General features: G+C 44.7%; 1 protein-coding gene across 1 annotated transcript; it reads right to left on the reverse strand.

Moving 5' to 3' along the window:
• Positions 1 to 10,422: 10,422 nt before the first annotated feature.
• Positions 10,423 to 11,386, reverse strand: LOC135097219 (uncharacterized). The gene is made up of 2 exons (XM_063999005.1): positions 11,239 to 11,386; positions 10,423 to 11,082 (listed from the first exon to the last, which is right to left on the reverse strand). The coding sequence occupies exons 1-2, from the start codon at positions 11,276 to 11,278 to the stop codon at positions 10,577 to 10,579; spliced, it is 546 nt and encodes a 181-aa protein (XP_063855075.1). The 5' UTR covers positions 11,279 to 11,386; the 3' UTR covers positions 10,423 to 10,576.
• Between the last annotated feature and the right edge of the window lie 5,768 nt (positions 11,387 to 17,154).

Raw genomic sequence — 17,154 nt, forward strand, 5'->3', positions numbered from 1 at the left:
CAAACAAAGGGATAAATTGGATAAATATAGATACAAATGTAGCTCAGGCTCTGTACAGATAGGTACTAACACTTGTTCACCTTCCCAACTCATCATGTGACTAACACCTCTAAACTCCAATCAAGTCAAAGGGTGCATTATTGCCAATATGGCTGAATAAATTACAAGATCTCATACATCTTTAAGATGCATGTTATTGTTCGGGAGGTGCTGTGGTGAATAGGACAGACAGTGAGAGCAATGAAAGTGCACTTGGAATGTGTGGCATGTCAGTAAAATGTGATGGAACCATTCTCAGATTGGGAGAAAGTGGGAGAAAGTCTGGATATCTACAAAAGTGGATTTTTTTTTTTTTTTTTTGTGTAGGATGTGCATTGGCTAAAGGCAACAAAATTAGAAGAAAAAGGCCCACTGAGGTGCCAGTCCCTAAACAGTCAGAAATGTTCATGAAAACTGGAGGATATTTAGTGCCCTCTAAGGGGTGTGATGTTCCCTTGTGGCAGACGATAATTACAAATCCTATCACTGGATTAAGAGAAATACAAATACTGACACTTTTATGATTTTTAATAAATAATGGAATAATCCGAAATAATAATAATAAAAAGAAAGCAATTCAGAAATACAAAATAAATGGTAGCGTACTCTTCAGTTACATAATTCAGAAATACAAAATAAATGATAGCGTACTCTTCAGTTACATAATTCAGAAATACAAAATAAATGGTAGCGTATTCTTCAATTACATAAAAACTACGATGGAGATATTTTCGCGACTACTGAGTTGTGGGGGAGACCAGAGAATAAATAAATAAATAACAAATATATATCCAAAAAGTATGTATATACCTGAGGACAGTCTCACACGGTGATCTCGAACCAGGTGGTTTCACTAGTCCCGTGGAGAAAACCAACAAAAAAAAGAACGAAAAAATGCGAATATCTATCCACTCAGAAAACAGTTTATCATCAGGAATATCTGAGGAGAATCCGAGAGGGTCTGAGGAGAATCCGAGAGAGACTGGCTTTAGTAAAATTATTGTTAAATAAACACTTACTTAATATTACAGGAATGGAGGGGGAGACTATCAGACTGCATGCTCACCTGAGGAGAATCCGAGAGAGACTGGCTTTGCTTGTGAGGAAATCGGTGGGAAACTAAGGATAAAGGTTTCCAATGGGGAAATTTATTAAGTTATAATTTTGTTTTTAGTGGGGGGGGGGGCGACTAGGTTGTGAGTTCAGGGATGAAAAATATGAATAATTAAGTTACTGTTTACTTTATAGTTGTTACTTTAAGAAGTTTAATTCAATGGACTTTTGAAATCAATTGGGGAATTAGTCAAAGTCTGGTATCTCTTCCCGGCTTGCGTAGCAACAGGGGTGACAGGGCAGCGAAGCAAAGAAGACTTATCAGATTCGTCAACCTCATTGGCGCGGCGTAATTATCTGGGATTTGTTTGGGCTGGTTTAAGACCTTACCATTATAGAATTAATTTTATCATATTAAGGGCTCCCCATTCTCTGGGATTAGGTGAAAAATTCGCCTCTATAACCTGGCCAAGCAGGAGAAATTACGTTTATTCACGGGGTAAATTTGTTATAGAAGTGGTCAACACAGTGACGCTGAGAGGGGGGGGGGGAAAAGCAAGGACAAAAGGACACTGAGGAGAGGAGGGGAAGGGGAGGGGTTAGTCACATGGTACTGAGATTCTGGTCATCCCCGCACACTACATGGGCCCTAGCCTAGGAAAAAAAGTAGAAATATACATAATTAATTTCTCAGCACTACACGAGCCTTTCATCCGTTCTAGAATTTTTCACCTCTCTCTTTTCTCCTTACCAAAAAAAATAAAATAACACCTTCACATCCGAGTAATTAGAAACTCCCCTCACCACCACATAACCAAGCCAGGCTGACGAACTGCACGTGATCTCTGTCGGGAAATAACTCTGACATTCTCTCCCATACAATGGCTTGTGGGCCATATCACCACAATGTCCCTTGGAGACATAACTCGGCTCTTTCTCTCATCTCAAGGAAAAAGAAAAGAAATTCCACCCCAACCAGCCTCTTGACCTCCTGTGGTGTGAGGACTTAACCTTAAGTCACTCCGTCACTCTCTGAAACGAGATTCGGCCACCCCAGTACTCGGTTCCTTCCACTCGGACAGTCATTTACTCATCCATACATTCACTCATACCACGAGATACTATAGATGATTACGCGAAGCGCTCGCCACGTCCTGAAGTAATCCACCACAGAATGGCCTGAACGGATTGTCGAGTGCAGTAGTAGTCTGCGAATTAAAGTGGTTCCTTATTCCTTCTCAAATTCTTACATCACCTCTCACATAGTACCCATACCCGTCATACCACGATTCATTACAACCAGTCCAGCCAGACCATGCAAAAGTAAGGGGGGGGGACTCTATTTACCCCAAGCACTCTGCTCTTTTCTATACCGTCTTTCCAGCGACATTAACATTCCTCAATATAGCGTCTGGGACGGTTACGCACTCTAGGCGGTAACACTTCAGTTTCTATATCAGGTTGGAACACTGTGTCTTGAGCTGCAACTACGTACTCTTCCTCACTGTGAAACTGTTTGATCTTTTCTGCCGCTCTTTGCACCATCTTTCCCGAGAAAGGGTCTTTCACCACATAACCACCGCCTCCTCTTAAAACTTCCACCACCTTATATGGGCCGTCCCAACGAACACACAGTTTCTTACACACTCCTGACTCTGTAGTTTCTCGCTTCACCCACACCAACGCCCCAATGTCTACCTTCTGCTCCTTGCGTTTCCTGTTGGCCGCATTACGGTATTTCCGAGTCATTTTCTCGTGTGTTTCCCGGATCAGCCGGCGGACCACATCCACGTCTTGCTCGTCACCATCAACTGCGGGTAGCCTGGCACCCACCACTCGGGGCGCATGCCGGGAGAAAAACGCGAAGAAAGGTTGTTGGGCGATACTGGTATGGACGGCGGCATTCATAGTGGCCTGACACACAGGGAGTAGGCGAGGCCACCGTAGCGGGTAACCTCGGCACATGGAAGCCAAGATGGATTTGAGCGTGCGATGGAGTCGTTCGGTGATGGCGTTCCCTTGCGGGTGGTAGGGAGTGGTGTAACAGAGGGTGATGAGGTGTTGCTGGCAGAATTGTTGGAAGATCTGGGAGGTGAACTCGCCCCCGTTGTCCAGGACGATGGAGTGAGGAGTCCCGAAGTCGGTAATGTACTGCTGCAGCGCCTCTACAATTCCCTCTGATAGTTTGTTTTTGAGTGGATAGAACTTCACAAATCGGCTAAAGTGATCTACGATAGTCAACACATATCGGTAGCCACCACTGCCTGCAATCATATCCGTCAGGTCTATACCTATCCTATCTAAGGGCTTCTCTACTGAAGGTAATTCCTGATAAGGCTGCTGTAACCCTGGAGAGGTTTTAAATCTTTGACAGGTAAGGCAATTCTTTACGTACTGGGTTACGTCAAACTTGAGATTACACCAGTAAAACAATTCTTCGGCCTTTTTAATTGTCTTTTTCTGACCCAGGTGGCCAGAAAGCTCATGTGCATGTTCTAAAGCTTTAGGAATCAGAACCTGAGGAACTACCAATGAATAATGAATGCTGCCATCAATGTTTTCCTTAGCGTAGTACAGCAACTCATCAATTATAGTGAACTGGTGCAATATACTCTTATGATACTTTTTGGTAGGTATAGACCCTCCTTCCAGATACTCTATCATGTCTCTCCACTTAATTTCTTCCCTTTGTTGAATCTTGATTTGTTCTAAAGTCAGGCCTAAATAGTTTGGAGTAGGACATCGCTGAATGATCCTCACTGGGCGAGAGAGCTGATCGGCCACGTAGTTATACTTTCCCTTCACATATTGGATGTTGTATTGGTATTCTCTCATCTCTAGTATCCAGCGGTTCATCCTGGCAGATTTGGTCTTTCTTTTGAATATACTAGTAAGGGGCTGATGATCTGTGAATATAGTGAAGCTAGTTCCCCACAAATAATGATGGAAGTGTCTACAAGAGAGAAGTACTGCCAAGGCTTCTTTATCTGTAGCTGAGTACCTATTCTCAGTGGAGTTTAATTTTTTTGAAAAATAGCCCAAAGGTCTGACGGACCCATCCTCCTGAGTTTGACTTAAGACGCCTCCTATGTGGGTATTACTGGCATCAGTTGTTAACATGAACGGCTGGTTACTTTGCGCTCTCGCTAGTATAGGGGCCTGGGCAAGAAATCTTTTTAAGGTATCGAATGCCTCCTGACACTTGTCTGTCCAAAGGAAAGGTTGATCTTTTTTCGTTAGGTTGGTAAGTGGAGTGGCTATTTGAGCGAAATTACTGATGTGTTTCCTATAAAATCCTGCCATACCTAAAAATCGTCTCACTTCCTTGACCTTAGTGGGCGGTTTCATTTCCAATACTGCCTCTACATTCTTTGGGTCGGGTTGACTACCTTCTTGTGAAATTTTATGACCAAGAAACGTAACTTCAGTCTTTGCCATTTCGCATTTAGATAAGTTAAGCTTGACTCCGTTTTCTTTAAGTAAAGCGAAAGTTTCACTGAGTCTTTCGCTGAGTGTTGTGAAGTCTGAAGCCCAAATGATTAGGTCGTCTAAGTAATTTTTCATCCAACCCTTCTTCACGAGAGGAGCTAACAATGAGGCCATATGTCTAGTAAAGATAGCTGGAGAACAGCTTAATCCAAAAGGTAGCCTTTTAAACCTATAGAGAGTCCCCCCATCACTGAAGGCTGTGAGGTCTCTGCTACCTTCCTCCAATAGAATTTGAAAATAAGCCTCCCTCATATCTAGCGTGGCATAGAACTGATGGCCAGCTGCTTGTTCAACTAATTCTTCTAGGCGGGGAAGCGGGTAAATATCAGTAGTTAGGTGCTTGTTGACATGTCGGTAGTCAAGGCACATTCTTTTACTTCCATCCGGTTTATTGACTAATACTATAGGAGAGAGCCATGCAGATGTAGATTTTTCAATGATATCTCTGTTCTCCATATCTGTTAACATGTTTGATATCAGGGTTTTTGCTTCCTCGGGGTATCGGTACCTAGGACCACGACTAGGCTCTGGATTAGAGATATTAATTTTAGCAGGAGGCCCTTTCATTAATCCAAGTTCGTTTTTGTCTACTATGAATAAATCATGGTGATTGAGAATGATATTTTTTAAGATTGTTTTCTGCTCTCTAGTAAGGTTACTCCATTTCTGTTGTCTTATCAATTCCTCGAGTCTTTGTGGCCTACTCTTTGCTTCCTGACACCTTGTTTGGTCATTGTGTGGCAACAGATCATTGTGGATTTCTAGGGAAGGAGTGGCTTGCTTTTGGTGGATGACTTTGATCGTCGGGGAGGAGATGTTTTCAAAAGTGCCTAATAGGGTTCCTGGTTTGATTGTTTTCCGGCCCTTAGTATCATTAATAAATGGGAGGGGGACCTTTTTATTCTCATCTACTGTCACAATCAAGGGGTGATGATTAGGCGTTAAACATGGCTGAGGCTGGACTAACAAAGTTTCTCCTGGGTTTTCTTTCACCGAGATAGGAAGAAACTGAGCTCGGTAGGGATCAAGTTTGATGGTATGAGTTAGACGGATGTGTTCTGTTTGACTGGGAGTGGTAGGAAGAATAGGTACCTCGTGAACTCGTTCCACCTTGCCTTTCTGCCTTTTGATATGATTAACAAGGTATGTGGTTTTACCCCACTTTACTGTATTTGTCTTACCATTCCATTGAAAAGGAGCTTGTGAAAGTATGTCTGTCCCGAGTAAGACGTCAGCGTCAAGGTAGCTATTCGGGACTACAGGGCACCATTGTTTGTGTATAGTCTCTTCACCTACTCCTATCTCTAGTAAGGTCATCCCCAAGATTCGTAAGGGTGAACCAGTTACCCCTTGTAGTATAGGTACTGCTCGCCTTTGTGATATAGTTCCTTCTAATTTCTCTACCGCAGCCTCTGTGATTAAAGTATAGCCGCTACCAGTGTCAATGACAGCTTTAAGAATTTTCTTGTTAACTATGAGATTGATAGCGGGGGATGTGAATCCCTGGGTGAGTCATATATTCTGATTTGGTTTTCCGGGGCAGTTTTTATTTCCTCTCCAGCACCCATGCTGTCTACAGTCAAAGCATGATCCACGGGCAGGTTTTCTCCAGCACTCTCTCAGCGTGTGACTATGGGTTCGACAGTGTGAGCAATATTTAGCGGGTTGTGTTGGAGAGGGGGAGGTTCTCAACCTTCCTACTTGATCAGTGAGACTTTTAATCTGCTGCTTAAGTTCCCAAATTTCCTTTGATTCCTTGGATGTTGCATTTGTTAGGTCTGGGGGATTTTGAGTTATTGGGTCAGGGCTACCAATGAGTTTTGAATTAGATTTTTCCAGTTCAGGTTTAATTCTAGCAATGGGGGAAGTATGGGCAGCCTCGAGCAGTTGGCGCTCATGTTCTACCCTGTCAATAAATTTATCAAGAGGATAATCCTCATCCAGGAAACCTTCTAGTCTAGCCTTTGCTTCTTGGGTTAAGCCCTGCCACAACTTTCTTTTGATAATTTTCTTACATGTAGGGAGTTTCTCTCCTGGAAAGCTCGTCTCTAGAGTGGCATATTTGCACGTGAATTTGTTGGCAAATGCTTGGGGAGATTCTACCCAATCATATGTCTGTGCGTCTATGTCTCTCCACGCCCTGTCAAAGTTAACCTCTTGGGAGAATTGTGATAGAAGCAATTGTTTAATACTATTCCAGGTGTGACAATGATGTAAGGTTTGATGGTTATGTATGAGAGCTGCGAGCTCGCTGCTGACCCTACTCTTTGCAATTTGCACTTTGCGGGTGTCCTCATTGCTACTTTGCTCCACCAGTTCAATGAAAATTTGCAATTGGGTAGTTGAGTCAAGACCTTGTAGGTGGTGGAGTTCAAGAATTGGGATATCTCGGGGTTTGGTGGGAGTGCTAGGTGCTCTGTGTAAATTAGGGATGTTAGCCAAGCGCCCAATTACCTGATTTTGTTGATTTAAGATTTGCTTTAGTTCCTCTACTTCCTGTTCTAAAGTGTTCAAGTCTTTCCCTTTACTTTCATGTTTAACTGCTCCCAGGCTCTCTCTGGTGTTATGATCCATTAAGTCCTGCCACGGGTCTAATCCACGCCTTGGGAGGCGAACATTATCAGTCATCTTTGCTTACATGGAAGTTTAATGTACTGGGTGTAGAACACAACCTCTCAGGGTGATTGTTAGGTGACCTGCGATACACAGTATGCGCTCAGGTTTTCTTCTTCCAGGACAATGTGTTCTACTCCACTGCCTCTCTATCGCTACTGTGACCTTCAATAACTCTTTTGATCTTACTGATTACTTGAGCTTGGCCTCTCTCGTCCCAGTGAACACCATCCTCGCTCAGTTCTTGTACAAATTGAATATTATTAAAATGAATGTTTGGGGTCTTCAGGGCTCTCTCTTTACTCTATTATTGATTCCTACTTGGAATTTCTTATATTTCTCCACTGATATTCCCCTAGGGTTGGTCCTGGGTTCAATTTGGCAGACATGCACTAGTGATTGGCATTTGGCAGTGATTTCTTTGATGATGTTCTTAACATCGGAGAAAATCCTAGCGGGATTGGTAGATGTTTCTATGTCGTTGCTGCCTATCCACAAGATGGTCAAGTCATGTTGCCACTCGAGTACTCGATTTAACCGATCATCCTCAAAGAAAGTCCTAGCCTTTGCTCCAGGGGCTCTGAATATCCTAATTTGCACATTTGTTACCTCTAGATGCCGGGGAATCTGGCTATGCCCTACAAGTGCCACCTTCAACATTTACACTTATTTCCAGTCTCCACCTCTTTCGGTCAGTCGCGAAATAAATCCCACCGCTGCCACCAGTTTAGTGCCCTCTAAGGGGTGTGATGTTCCCTTGTGGCAGACGATAATTACAAATCCTATCACTGGATTAAGAGAAATACAAATACTGACACTTTTATGATTTTTAATAAATAATGGAATAATCCGAAATAATAATAATAAAAAGAAAGCAATTCAGAAATACAAAATAAATGGTAGCGTACTCTTCAGTTACATAATTCAGAAATACAAAATAAATGATAGCGTACTCTTCAGTTACATAATTCAGAAATACAAAATAAATGGTAGCGTATTCTTCAATTACATAAAAACTACGATGGAGATATTTTCGCGACTACTGAGTTGTGGGGGAGACCAGAGAATAAATAAATAAATAACAAATATATATCCAAAAAGTATGTATATACCTGAGGACAGTCTCACACGGTGATCTCGAACCAGGTGGTTTCACTAGTCCCGTGGAGAAAACCAACAAAAAAAAGAACGAAAAAATGCGAATATCTATCCACTCAGAAAACAGTTTATCATCAGGAATATCTGAGGAGAATCCGAGAGGGTCTGAGGAGAATCCGAGAGAGACTGGCTTTAGTAAAATTATTGTTAAATAAACACTTACTTAATATTACAGGAATGGAGGGGGAGACTATCAGACTGCATGCTCACCTGAGGAGAATCCGAGAGAGACTGGCTTTGCTTGTGAGGAAATCGGCGGGAAACTAAGGATAAAGGTTTCCAATGGGGAAATTTATTAAGTTATAATTTTGTTTTTAGTGGGGGGGGGGCGACTAGGTTGTGAGTTCAGGGATGAAAAATATGAATAATTAAGTTACTGTTTACTTTATAGTTGTTACTTTAAGAAGTTTAATTCAATGGACTTTTGAAATCAATTGGGGAATTAGTCAAAGTCTGGTATCTCTCCCCGGCTTGCGTAGCAACAGGGGTGACAGGGCAGCGAAGCAAAGAAGACTTATCAGATTCGTCAACCTCATTGGCGCGGCGTAATTATCTGGGATTTGTTTGGGCTGGTTTAAGACCTTACCATTATAGAATTAATTTTATCATATTAAGGGCTCCCCATTCTCTGGGATTAGGTGAAAAATTCGCCTCTATAACCTGGCCAAGCAGGAGAAATTACGTTTATTCACGGGGTAAATTTGTTATAGAAGTGGTCAACACAGTGACGCTGAGAGGGGGGGGGGAAAAGCAAGGACAAAAGGACACTGAGGAGAGGAGGGGAAGGGGAAGTAGTTGGGAAATTGCCATGGGGGTCGCCCCCCTAAAAAGGCTTGCCACTGAGGTCCCCATTGCATGGGGACCTCAGTGGCAAGCCTTTTTAGGGGGGGCTCGACCCCCATGGCAATTACCCGGAGTGACAATCCATTTCAGGATGGAGACCCTGACTGTAAATAGAGTGTTGGGGGATGGGAGAGGGAGGGAGGGGGGGGGGAGGGGGGGGAGGGGGAGGGGGATCCCACCCCCACCCCAGGAGCGACTCTGATGGCATGCCATATTGTGAGTGTGGGGTTGATCAAGTTGCAATGGGGAAACCTGACAGCAATTTTCCGTAGACTTCAGTGGCAGTTCATGACAGGATGGAGACCCAGGCTTGGGAAAGGGAGGATGGCGATTCACGACGGCAACACCAAGGGGTGGGGGGGGGGAGGGAGGGGGTGAGGGACGGTGACGGCGACACTGACGGAGAGGTGGGGGGGCGTGCGTCCTTATCCTTCGGCGACGATGGAATGACTAAATGAATCAATGATGGTGGGTGGAAAATAATTGAGTGAAAGGAGGGGGGAGGGTGTGGACTGGCGGCCAGACGTGGAAGTCGCCACACACACGCGTGGCTAGGGGACTGTGACGGCAATGCCGTGTAGGTCGCCCTTTCACGTCCCCCCCCACCCCCAACCCACCCACCCAGGGGCGACTCTGACGGCAAGCCATATTGCGATGGTGATCCTGATAGCAATTTTCCATAGATCCATGCTTGGGAAGGGGGGGGTGATTCACGACGGCAAACACCAAGGGGGGGGAGGGAGGGGGGGGGGAGGGACGGTGACGGCGACACTGACGGAGAGGTGAGGGGGCGTGCGTCCTTATGCTTCGGCGACGATGGAATGACTAATGAATCAATGATGGTGTGCGGAAAATAATTGAGTGAAAAGGGGGTGGAGGGGGGGAGGAGAGGTGATGGGGGGGCTGGCGGGCAGACGTGGCAGCCGCCCGCCACACACGCGTGATTAGGGGGACTCTGACGGCGCCTGCCATAGAAGTCGCCCTTTCCCTTTCATTCACGGAATCCTGGAGGGTGGGATGACCGAGTGTTGCCATCACGCGTTCCCTCCGACGTCTCAATACATCCCCTATGGTCAAGGTCGTCGCGACTGCCGCATGAGATCCCGTTACCTGTCCATCCTTTTTACCTGGAGAAAGCGTCTGTGACGGCCAGGGCGGAGCGGCGGCCTCTTCCACTTTCACCGACCACCAGCGGCATGGCTGACGTAATACTTATGTCGGATGGCGGTCTTATTACTATCATTATTATTATTATTATTATTAATATTATTATTATTATTATTATTATTATTAGAAAGGTTATGCAGAGTCGATGGAACATTTTATTTTTATTAGGACAAATACAGCTCATTGCTTATTAGGGCAAATACATCTCTTTCATTCAAAACATTTGCGAATTGAAGGCGAAGAGATCATCGTCATCGCTGTCAATGACGGGCGTAGTTTTAATAACTCTAGGAACCAGCTTCTTACGAGGGGCGGCTGGAGCAACGGGGAGTTTTGGTGTGCTGTCGTCCTCTGGCGTGTTAGGGGGAATATTTTTTTTTTTTCTGTTTTCCTGCGACTTCTTCTTCACCTCCTGACCCTCTTTGCCGCCTACTGTCGACTCATCTGACCGTTGCGGCTGTGCTTCGGTCGGAGGTGGCATCAGCGACTCCTGAGGTGGCGGAATCGACTGCGATGTCGGCTGCTGCTGTTGCGACTCCTGTCCTGATGGAGCGTCAGGAGGTGGGCTGGCCGGCAGTGGCGACATGTCGTCATCACTAAAGATCAATTTCTTCTTTGCAGGTTCTGACATTTTCTCCACATTGACATCCTCATGGTCAGCACGGCTTCGCTTACCCCCAGCATCGCCCAGATAGATATCAAAGCGGAAAGAGATGCGTTCTGTAACAGACAAAAAAAAAAAAAAAACGATGAGAACAATGGAAAAGTTTTTATTTCCCCTCCCACTCTCCCTCTTCTTATTCATTGGCAAAGAACGTTAATGTAATTTACAATGGTGAAGATGTCAGATGCCGTGCAAGGTAATGGCGTACTCACCCGCAGTTCTCAAGATGAAATGTTTGTTAGCTTGCTCCATTCTTGGAGATGAGGCTTCGACGTCCGACTGGGTTGAGAGGTGATGGCGAAGTGACGCTTATCCGTCAGCAATTACCCCATATTGACCCCCTTTCCCACCCCCACCCCACCCCCCAATCTACCTTATTACCGCTTTACAGATGTTACGACATCTCGCCTGGCTGCCGGCTGGGCAAAACGTAGGCATGCAATGCGGCATATTACGAAATATTACGTATGCCATACGAGTAATTTTTTTGTCATTATATAGATATTGATGCTTTTTGAAGGTGGCGTGAATAATGCACATTGCACGTTTTAATGTATGCCAACTCAGTAGAAGGCAAAAGAACATGCAATAAATGCCACACACGAGGGAATTCAACCCCTGAAGTCGATAATTTAATGTGCTAATTTTCATATGTGGACAAGTTTGCATAAAATGATGTAAGACAGCGGAATTGTATTTGGGATGCAAGTTATAGCTATCGTAATAGCCTATGGTCTGACTTTGAAAATTAAGATAAACAGTAATCCAGTGGCCCATGGTCTTTGAGTCACTCAATGTATTTAGAATGAAAACGCATGGCTTCACCTGTTTTCTGGCAAGATTTATCAGATCTGTCACATGGCGATGATCGTGACAGCCTAAAAAATAAACTCGATCGCCCAAGATGCCTGCTAGACCGGCCTGTATTTCACGTGCATTCATGACGGCTTATGCGCGGACAATGCAGCGAACGTGACGATAATGATCAATTTCTATGACGCCAGTAGTGTCGGCGAAAAACATTATGACGCGGTTGTGATTACGTCCCTTGGCAAACGACAGATTAATTCTTAGATTTCCTGATTTATCCAGAGGGATGGCATTGTGCACGTCCTCCGTCACAAAGTTAAAGAAACATACTGTCCGACCTTTATTGAATGCATCAAATGTTAGGGAATTACGCGTGTCCAATCCTAGTGACTCAAGGGTCGTGTAAAACAATTTTGACGCGTGATGCGGGAAAGAGCTGCGAACGTTATAAATGGTCGCCCCGTTCACGGTGATATGTACATGTGACAGATCGGCGTGTTGAAAATATAAACCATTCTTATCAATTACGCCTTGTAAGCTGTCCATATCAACTATTGCCATGGTCAAATTTTGAGGTATGATTTGCGCGAAAGGTAATTCGGCAATCAAAGACGTTTGATTGGCGGCTAACACATACGTTTTATTGAGCGTTCTATTAAAAGTGTATTGCATTGGATTTCGAGTCAAGGAGTTATTTAACGATTCTAAGGCGGGCGGATGTGGCGTGACGCGGTCAACCCATAACTTAGCCATCTCGAGCTTAAATTTGAAACTGCTGGCATCTTGGTGTGAATTAAGAATCCATGTTTTGTTAGCCAATTCTAATCGAATTCTCACATCAACAGAGTCAAGCAGATAAGCGTCCAGACTTGATATATCCGAAAACAAAGGCGCAGTCATCGAAATGCCGTGCGTTTTACAATCTTTCATCATTTGTTTCTCGTCTTTATTCCCTCCCGTGAAATAGTCTTCATCAAATTTATTGATTATGCCTTTTGATCCATCATAATCACGATGGTAGAAGGCGACGCGACCGATAGAGTCAATTTTATCCTGAGGGATTGTTGTAATCATTTTAATGAAGGCGTGATAGTTGAACAAAGAGGATGACTCCACAAGCTGTTCGTTAAAATAACAAGCGCATGACTTAAACATCGTATTATTCAAGCCATTACTAAAAACGACGTGATCGCCATCGTCTAGTGGCGCGCCGTCTGCCTTCGTCGCGCTAACTCGCAATTCTAGAGACAGCGTTGATAGATCCAAAAATTGCCCTGGAATACCAGGCAGTCTAAATTCAATGTAAGGATCGTTGATCCCCGCATGATTATTAGCATTTGCATCTAAATTAACGGGTAATACGTCCAACTTTCCCCTCGCAGCGACTGACGATTCGATGGTATGCAAGCGATTCACCCGCGGAAAGTTCTCACTCACGGCCGTCAGATAATTGCTCAGGGGGGTGGAGGTCGCTCCACCCTGCACATCCGGACCGTAATGAGTCATCTTTGCGACTAAGCTAAATATTGAAGATATCTGCTTTATAGCAAGTCTTTCTTTTCAGTTGCCTGGTTGGTGGTTTTCTCTTTTTTTTTTTTTTTCCGACTCCAACTTTCCTCTTTTTCATTACTCGTCCGCCTCGAACTATCCTTTCCCCCACACCCTTCACGGCTGCAACACCTCTATTTCTTAATGATTCGCGAAGTCGCTTCCCTTCTAAAACATCTGTTAATAAACCTTTTCCCATTTGGAGCGCTTCGGGTGCTACAGTGCGCATGAGAAAGGGAATTGCTCTTTTAGCAAAGCCACTCAAAACGGAAAATAGACCGCCACCTCTTCTTGAATGGGGTGGAATAAAAACCCGAATGTCGTCTAAGCCTCCACCTTTGCTTTGCGTAAAAAGCAAGTCGTATTCCGCTCGAGTGGGAGGTGTGAACGCTCTCGTCATGATGGTTGTCACGTCATGAATAAGACGTCGAGCATAATCACCGGCTATTTATTTCTGTCTGATATGCTGCTCCCGCCATGATCAAAATAAATAATAACGGTCACCCCAATTAAGGAATACATTTATACTCGATTTGTCAAACACACATCAACTTTATTTTAAAATTTACATGATATAGTTATTCAGACTTCCTCACCAGAATAGTTTCAACTCCAAAAGGTTGAAGTCGCTGCGCCAGCCCTTCCACCATAGGCAGGTAATTATTCTTCCACTCATCCTGGCAGCGACCTCTACATCCCAGTCCTTCCGGGATAATAATTTGCTCTACTTCAGCGTTCGCCATGGCTAGCAGGGCAATCTTTTTCAGGCAATTCTGGAAGTGTTGACGTCGATTCACGCTTGTATCCATCTTGAGTCCTTCCACGTAAGGCAAATCCTTCGACGTCGCGATTGCCTGTCGCGCCTTCTCGTTTCCCTCGACGGCCTCGCCCCAACCATACTGAGTCACGCAGGCCACCAGGTGAGGGAGATTTACGCTTCCTGTGGGAGGCGCGTGGATAATGATACGTCCTGGGTCATCTCTCGTGTCTGCCGTGGCCCGATGAAGCGAGTAGAGTCTCTTTCTAGCTGCATGTGTATTCTCGTATGGGTAAATCGTTTTGAGATCCCGCGCAATCCCACTCGGTTCGGTGGAGACGGCATTTACTGAATAAATGATATAACAGCGGCGGTCGCGGAAGATGCCATCGGTCAGCTTGCCCTCGACCACCTTCATCTTGACGAGTAATTGGAGGGCTGATCCACACGTTGAACCCTCTGTGAGGGGAGTGAGGGGGAAATGTGTCATCGCAGACCTTTATTCACACGTATTGGTCGATATTACACCTTCTGCGTAGTAGAATTTATTCATTCAAATTGACGCAGGTGTTATTTTTTTTTCCTTTGTTGGTGGGAAGGGATGGAGGGCGGGGAACGTATTATTTATTAGGGGATGTGGGTTAGGGGGGGGTGAACCTTTTTTTGACCATAACCCTCATCAATTATCCATCCGTGGGCCTGCACCCCTGACGCGCCTAACACGTGCTCTCATGTATTATTGATGTACTTACTCGTTTACAGAGTAAGATGGGGAGCTTTCTCATTTAATATGCTTCCCAGATGTCACCGACCCCGCCACCTATCAGTTTACTTCGTTGAGTCGTATTTCTGATGGCATCCGCGGGGAGTTGCGCCATGCGAAGTAGCAGTGATAATAATGGACGCTTATCGGGTGAAAGTCTTTTCGCGGCCCCCTTTTCGTGACCGAGTACTCGTATGAGATCAAACACGCTTATGCCAGAAAATGGTGGAAGTAAGTTACCGCGCTCATCCCATGAAATCCCAGGTTTACCCTCCAATAATTTCAAGAGAGATAAACCATATTCTCTAAAGGAAGGAGGAACGGCAACTCGAATCAAATCATCCAAGGGTGGATTGACAGGTGCGCGTGGTGGTGGCGTCACGCTGGCGGCGTCGGGGAGGGCGGCGGCCGGTAGCGGAAGTGAAGTTTTTTTTTTTTTCTTGACTTGTTTTGACGTGAATCGGTGCTGAGTTGTGCTGTCGGTCGGTTTAAACTTACACCTCTCGGCAACTGAGACGGGAACTAAACAATATTCTTTCATCTCTGTAGTAAACTTGTTATTGCCGACACGGCTATCGGGAGTAACGCGGCCAATATGTTACCACCTCGTTTGGAGATTAGAATCGCTTTCTTCTTGTACACGGGCGTCTTCTTCAAGGCTACAGTGCGAATATCACTCTTGAATTTTTTCAGGCGGTTAATGATGGTATCGTCGTCCGTCAGGCGTCTCTTCAAAAAGTTGGCGAATATTTCCGAGATGCAATTGACTTCGCGCTTATTCAAACTTTGCAAGACCTGCTTCCGCAATTTAGGGGTGACGTGCGAGAGGAGAAAAACCAAATCCTTGTACTTCAATATCAATGGTTTTTCCTCATCCATATCTTATACTAAGTCGTCCGCATCTATCCAGCTGTCAAATTTATCTGGGTACCCACGCCAGTGGACGAAGTACTTTCTCTTACCTCGCTCGACCTTCGATCGTAATATATCGACCTGGTAATGTGAGGGAAGAGAGGACTTGATTAATTCTTCCCTGTAGAAAGCGCCGGTCACGTCCTCCCCCGCCAAATCCCTTATGAAATAAATAGGGATTTTATGTGAGTAATCCACACGACTTATCTTAAAAAGCTCCTCGGTATTGTTGACGGTATAACCCTTATTGAATTTAAATTGCGTTCGGGAAGCACGTTGCAAGCGTACAATGTCTCCCACGTCTAATTTATGACTGACAACTTTCTTTCCCCTTGGCCGATTTAAATACATTCGTTTAAATTGCTTCCTGACTTGTGACAGCTCGCGGAGGTGGTGAACCTGAGCCGGCGTTTGGTTGCCGCCCAAACCGCGGTGTGGGGTGTGATTGTACGTATTTATTAGGGTGGGCAAGACGTTAATATACGTCAGTGTGTTGTTCTGCGTGAGATATTTATATATTTTTGTCTTTATGGTTCGGATGACCCTTTCTGCCAAACTCGCCTTTGTTTCACGCGAGTAATTGGAATACAAGGTAATACCTTTCAAAGTTAGATATTTTTTCACTGCTTGATTATAAAATTCGGATCCCTGATCGGTAAAAAGACGCGACACGCCTGTAAAACTCCCCGACTCTAGAACTTTTTTCAGCGCTTGCAGGCTACTGTGTCCGGATTTACTTGTCAGCGTTGCCACTTTCAAGTATCTGCTGAAAACGTCCAGGCAAAACATGATGTATCGGACGCCGCCATTGTGTCTGTGCAGCCTCGCAAAATCAGCCAAATCGCAAGTTAAAATGACGGACGGTTTAGGAGCGAGAATTTTTCGTCGCGGAAAACGTTTCAGTGTCGGCTTGTGAAGCGTATAAGTGCGGTTGCCCTGCAGAAATGCCCTCACATCGCGGAGTGTTAGATTCTTATCCCTTTTCTTCCCCTCTCTGTAGAGTGCTTGCACACCTCCTAAAGCCGCAGGATTCGTCATATCCCGGTAAAGTTCGTCCAAAACGGCGTTCATAGCAGATAGACTTTCTCACAGGGTGACTCATCCACAATATTCGTGCGCAGTTGAATTTCTTCGGGTGCGTTCGGGGATAAATCACACAACAAATAACCGTGATCTCGTCTAAGCACGACATTTTTATAAATTTCCACAAAGTGTTTGGCGCGCTCCCTTCCATAAAGTTGCCTGCCCAGACATTCAATTTGATATATATCTCTGTTTTTCATAAGAATGTAATGTGAGGCATTTAAAGTTATCGTTCTAGCATACTTTCCGGGGAAA

This window comes from Scylla paramamosain, unplaced genomic scaffold (genome assembly GCF_035594125.1).
Source record: "Scylla paramamosain isolate STU-SP2022 unplaced genomic scaffold, ASM3559412v1 Contig15, whole genome shotgun sequence".
Lineage (NCBI taxonomy): Eukaryota > Metazoa > Arthropoda > Malacostraca > Decapoda > Portunidae > Scylla > Scylla paramamosain.

Coding starts and splice junctions, on each gene's coding strand:
- LOC135097219 (XM_063999005.1), bottom strand. CDS start 11,278: ATGGAGCAAGCTAACAAACATTTCATCTTGAGAACTGCGG. Junction 11,083..11,238: donor TTTCATCTTGAGAACTGCGG/GTGAGTACGCCA, acceptor TGTCTGTTACAG/AACGCATCTCTTTCCGCTTT.